Source organism: Dendropsophus ebraccatus, chromosome 15 (assembly GCF_027789765.1).
Source record: "Dendropsophus ebraccatus isolate aDenEbr1 chromosome 15, aDenEbr1.pat, whole genome shotgun sequence".
Lineage (NCBI taxonomy): Eukaryota > Metazoa > Chordata > Amphibia > Anura > Hylidae > Dendropsophus > Dendropsophus ebraccatus.
In genome coordinates this window covers 29,783,499-29,789,498 of record NC_091468.1, presented here as the reverse complement: position 1 = coordinate 29,789,498, position 6,000 = coordinate 29,783,499, and the positions used below count along the sequence as shown (strand labels likewise).

Below are 6,000 nucleotides of genomic sequence, written 5' to 3'. Positions count from 1 at the left end.
AAGTATTCTATTTATTATGGAGAGAAAAAGAAAAGAGGTAGCACATCCATAAACTTATGGCTGCTTCTCAGCACTATATACTAGCTCCCCTCTTCAGCCAATCAGTGCACTGAAGAGCGGAGCGGGGGATGTCGAAGACCTGCGACGCGGAGCAGGTAATGTATGGGGGGGGTCGATCGGAGTGGTGGCGGCGGGGGGCGATCAGAGCGGCGGGGGTGGCGCAGGGGGCTGCGGTTGACTGTGGGGCCGGGCTGTGGATGAGCAGGGGGCCGGGCTGCGAGCGGGGGGGGGGCGGGCTGCAGGCGCGCGATCGTGAAACAATCGCAAAACGATTTTTCCGTACGATATATGGTACCGTCTAAACGCTGATCGTTATAAAAAAAAAATCGTTACTTCTAAATCGTTAATCGTGCGATCGGGCCAATTATCGCTCCGTTTAAACTTAGCATAAGGGTCCATTTACACAGAAAGATTATTTGACAGATTATCTGCCAAAGATTTGAAGCCAAAGCCAGAAACAGTATAAACAGAGATCAGGTCATAAGGAAAAGCCTGAGAATTCTCCGCTTTTCAAATCCATTCCTGGCTCTGGCTTTAAATCTTTGGCAGATAATCTGTCAGATGATCTTTCTGTGTAAATGGACCCTTGTTGTGTTACTAAGGTACTTGGTGTGCTCTACTTACCTTTCCAGTTCCTTGTACACATTCGTTATCATGTTATCATCTGAGCCGCTCTCTCCTGTGGCGCTGTTGTTGTGGTGGTCGCCGTGTGGGGCTGCACCATTTTTAAGTTAGGAATCCACATGGATGTGCTACCTTTTCTTTTTTTTCCGCTTCGTAGAATTAACCTCTTAAGGACATAGGACGTACCGGTACGTCCTATGTCCTCACTTGCACTTCAAAGCGGGGCCGCGCGGCGGCCCCGCTTTGAAGTGCCGCGATCCCGGGTGCCGCGTGTAGCCCGGGACCGCCGCTATTAGCGGGCACGGTCTGATCGCCGTGCCCGCTAATTAGCTAATCGGAGGCAGCTGTCAAAGTTGACAGCTGCCTCCGATTACCGGAGGCAACGTTTCCCTGGTGTCTAGTGGGGGAGATCGCTCCTCCGGGACCTTGTCCCGGAGGAGCGATCTCCGTTACTGATGCCGGCCGGGGACGCGTCCAAGATGGCGCCGTCCTCGGCTCGGCACTCGTTTACTTCCGGCTGCAGCAGCCGAAAGCAAACGAGTGCCGATCTCATGGATCTCTGCAGCATATCTATGCTGCAGAGATCTCAATGAGAGATCCAAGTGTATATACTAGAAGTCCCCTAGGGGGGCTTCTAGTATATGTGTAAAAAAAAAAAAAAAAGTGTTGTTAATAGTAAAAAGCCCCCTCCCCTAATAAAAGTCTGAATCACCCCCCTTTTCCCAGGTTTTAAATAAAAGTAAACAAATAAATAAATAAATAAACATGTTTGCTATCGCCGCGTGCGTAATCGCCCGAACTATTAATTAATCACATTCCTGATCTCGTACGGTAAACGGCGTCAGCGCAAAAAAATCCCAAAGTGCAAAATTGCGCATTTTTGGTCGCATCAAATCCAGAAAAAATGTAATAAAAAGCGATCAAAAAGACGTATATGGGCAATCAAGGTACCGATAGAAAGATCACATCATGGCGCAAAAAATGACACCTCGCACAGCCCCATAGACCAAAGGATAAAAGCGCTATAAGCCTGGGAATGGAGCGATTTTAAGGAACGTATATTGGTTAACAACGGTTTGAATTTTTTACAGGCCATCAGATACAATATAAGTTATACATGTTATATATCGTTTTAATCGTAACGACTTGAGGAACATGCATAACAAGTCCGTTTTACCCCAGGGTGAATGGCGTAAAAACACATTTCCCCCAAATAAAAGAAATGCGTTTTTTTTTTCAATTTCACCACACTTCGAATTTTTTTCTGGTTTCGCAGTGTACTTTATGCAAAAATTCAGCCTGTAATTGCAAAGTACAATTAGTGACGCAAAAAATAAGGGGTCATGTGGGTTTCTAGGTGGAAAAATGCAAGTGCTATGACCTTTTAAACACAAGGAGGAAAAACCGAAAACGTAAAAACGAAAATGGGCCATGTCCTTAAAGGGTTAAAGAGTAACTGTCATGTTTTTTTTTATTGCAGAAATAAGTAGTATAAGCGATTTTAAGAAACTCTGTAATAGGTTTCATCAGCCAAAAAAGCCTCTTTCTGTACTCAAGAAGCAATCTCCCAGCCTCCCCCCTGACTTCTTATCTGTGCATTATCAGGCAAACACGTCTTCATTACAAAGAAGCCAGTGAAGACGGGCTCTGCTCTCTCCATTGTAAGCCTATGAAGGGGGAGGGGCTGAGGGAGATGAGGGAGCAGGAAGAGGTGACATGAAGGTCAGCTGTTTGTAGACTCTCTGGGCAGATAAACCGCAGGATTCAGGTGTCAGAAAGGTCAGTGCTTATCTATGAACTGAGGGAAGATTGCAGGGTGTTGTGCTTTGCAGAAATCCTCCGTGCTCAGTCACTCCTAACAGCCCCTCCCCTCTCCATAGCCACATAATGGAGACAGAAATCCTGCTTCATTTGATGTGAGGGGGGAGGCTGGGAGATTGCTTTTTCAGTCCAGAAGGAAACTCTTTTAGTACATAAAACCTATTACAAAGTTTCTTAAAATCGCTTGAACTGTTGATATTTAAGGTTTCAGAAAAATGACCCTGAAATGACAGTTACGCTTTAAATTCTATTTATGATTTGAATAATGTGTATGGGCTTGGTAAGCGAACGCCAATCTAGAAGATCGGCGCTTGCTTACAGTGTAATTTTGGGTGTGTAATATGGCCCTTTATACCAGCTAAAACAACAACCTGAAAAGACTTCATGTACATATGAGGAGACTTAGAATTTGCACATATACCTGACACTTAGCTACTTGGTGTGCTCTACTTGTCTTTCCTGTTTCTTGTACACATTCATTATCATGTTGTAGAATAATACTTCTCAGACGGGCAAGGCCATGTAATCTTTTATTGTAATAATAAATACATTTATCTCTATATGTTCTAAAGTAAAGTTTTTTTATAGTTTATATTTCTATATATTTCTTAACATGTTTTTATATTATACTTCCTTATTTACATTATAACAAATGTATTTTTTATTTACATTGTTTATTCATGCAATGTTTCTTTTACAATTAACGTTGTAACATTTTTTGATGGTCATACTTTACAGACTATGCCCACTTTTACAACCAATTTTTCAATTGCGCCAAAACTAAGAATGAAGTAACCTTGAAATAGGGCTTATTTAACATATCAATTTTTCAGGTCTACAGCTCTATGCAGAGATATTCATCCCAATAGTAACTGGTAATAAACACATTTGTTCAGATATGATACAAACTTGTGAATTGGACAAAAACTGTCAATTTCCTGATGGGAACAAGTTAGTAAATCCGTCCCAATGTCTTAGTTTTTCAATTGAGTATCATAGTACAAAAAGCATGGGAACACGGGAAAAACACTCCTTGGAGCATTGCTAGAAATGCTCCTGCAGCTGATAATCGGCATGTGTAAAAGTGACAATGATCAGCTGAGGACGGGGAAAACGGCTGATCCTCGGTTGATGCTTTAAAATTGATACATGGATCATTCACACAGCCCGGCGGCTCGATTTCTCATGCCATGTTAAGGCACCACAAATGAATGCTGATCTTGCCGATCTGCACTTATTTGAGGCCACCAGGTGGCTGAGAAATTGTCTTATATAAAAGGACCCTCAGATGTGTCTGTGTGTGTGGGGGTTATCATACACACTACCTGTTCTTATATCTTGTGTATACAGTAACAAGGGAGATAGAACAATTGGAGCTCATCCAGGACAAGAACCAGAACCAGGTTTATTATAAACCAACACTGTGCTACTGAATGTAAGAGACAAATTTCATGTGTGAAAAATACACTTTAAACACACTTTACAACTGGCAAACAACTGGTTACACAACAGCCATTTTGTTTCTATAAAACTGAATCTTGCACAATATACATTGCAAAAGTAATATGTAATTAATTTATGGATTATCATCATATATTAAGGTATTCAAGTACAAATATGTGCAGAATTTTATTGATGTTGTCAATAGATGAAGAATCAAGATTTTCTTCATTATCTTCAAATGTGTGCCAGACATTTGGAAATGGTGAAGGAATAAGATGCAGGACTGGAACGCCTAAAATAAAACATATGGCTTTATACTTGTAGGATTATATTTACAGTCGGTGGTGCTCTAGACACAAAGAATAAGCAATGAATCCTACTGGTCTGTGCCATCTATGTCTAACATCCCTCAGGTAGAAAGGATATGTAGAGATAACTTTACTTATATTGCACTTTTGTTTCTAGTTTATCTATTTCAGCGTTACAGTGTTCAGTATTACAGTGCATAGAACTAAGTTGGCATCAATACTACCTTAATGTGAGAAGGTGCACTATAACTCTGTGTGTGTGTGTTTAGGGGGGAGTCAAGGAGGTACCACTACTGTGGGGGGCACTGGTACCACGGGGGGGGGGGGTTATTGTGCAAGGCACTATGGAGGACATTACTACATCGTGGTACACCAAGGCAGGCACCAAACACAGTAAATACCTGTTGTGGTCAAGGCTATCTAGGGAAGAGGAAGTAAACAACTCCAATGTAAGAAGGTGTCAGTTGTGAGTCACTGGATGCACTTGTACTCTAATCACTTGTATATGGTCTACAGCAGAGATAAGGAACCTATGGCCCTTCAGCTGTTGCAAAAACACAATTCCCATCATGCCAGGACAACCAGAGCTTTAGACTTCTACTTTGATTGGAGTCGTCCACTTTCTATAATATTCTGCAGTTTGCCAGTGTAGAACTGGTTTGTGACCACCAAAAGGTGATAATAGTTGAATTGATCATAATATATGATTATATATATGATATGTATGATTTTGCATGTCTAGAAAATGTAATTCTAAATAAATAAAAATACAACAACACTGAAAGCTCTAGATTGTTTGGAGAAGATGGATAAGATGCATATTTAAAAATCTCTACTACGTATATATTTTTTTACCTCTTTGTAGAAACGGTACATGGTCATCATCAACTGGTCTTGCTCGCAAACTGCTTAGGAAATATAATATTTCAGAGGGATGATTCTTCAGTAGTCCAAGATTATGAAGTCTTCTTTCTAGTTACAAAAAAAGACCCAACCCAAAAAATGTTTTTAGTTTTATTCTACTAAAGCTAAGATAAATATTTACCTCACACAAACTATGACTACCTCAGATACAGTGATCTCCTAAAGGAATACTCAGATTTTTTTTTTCTTTTAAATCAACTGTTCTCAGACAGATTTGTAATTTACTTCTGTGGTTTACTGCAGCTCAGATCCTACTCTGATGACCACTTCACAATGAACAGATCCTTCTGCTTCCAGCTCCATTTACTGTGCATATGCCGAAGCTGCAGCTTGTGCAAACATCTGATAGCTGAGTGTCACCACACCACCAATTTGATATTAATAATAGACCATCAACATGTTGTGACCACAAAATGCATTTAAAAGAATCCTATGTCACAGCCTTCATTTACACTTCAGGAGCTTTTCTGCTGTGTATGTTAAACAGAGGTCAAGAACTCACTGGTCATAAATTGATGGCATATGAGCAATGAGATGTAAAGGCAAATAGCGTTTTAACTCTCAAGTACACCCTCACACCACAATAGTTTTCAAAATCTAGTAACAACTCTTTGATAATCAAGGTTACTGCAACTGCAACAGACTTACCAATAGACTGAAGCCGGTTAAACCAACGAACCGTATTTTGGAAGTAATTTGGAAAAGTAGGGTTTGCAGTTCCAATCAAATCAAGTAAAATAAGCAAATCCTTAAGGAGAAAAAAGCCATGTTAATATAGAGAAACAATATGCTTTAATATAAGCACTGAAACTAAACTAGA

The 6,000-nt window shown here is 40.5% G+C and overlaps 1 protein-coding gene across 5 annotated transcripts in view; it reads right to left on the bottom strand.

Annotated features, from left to right (window-relative positions):
- Positions 1–3,060: 3,060 nt before the first annotated feature.
- Positions 3,061–6,000, bottom strand: part of QPCT (glutaminyl-peptide cyclotransferase) — a 54,774-nt gene continuing 51,834 nt past the window's right edge. For 3 of the 5 annotated variants that reach the window (XM_069954941.1, XM_069954942.1, XM_069954943.1), the window contains exons 5-7: positions 5,829–5,928; positions 5,112–5,228; positions 3,063–4,240 (exon numbers count right to left, since the gene is read on the bottom strand). In XM_069954941.1, coding sequence (XP_069811042.1) covers positions 4,095–4,240; positions 5,112–5,228; positions 5,829–5,928 — 363 coding nt within the window. In that variant the 3' untranslated portion in view covers positions 3,063–4,094. Of the gene's footprint in view, positions 4,241–5,111; positions 5,229–5,828; positions 5,929–6,000 lie in introns of all 5 variants that reach the window. The other 2 variants (XM_069954940.1, XM_069954939.1) reach the window with 2 other exon arrangements.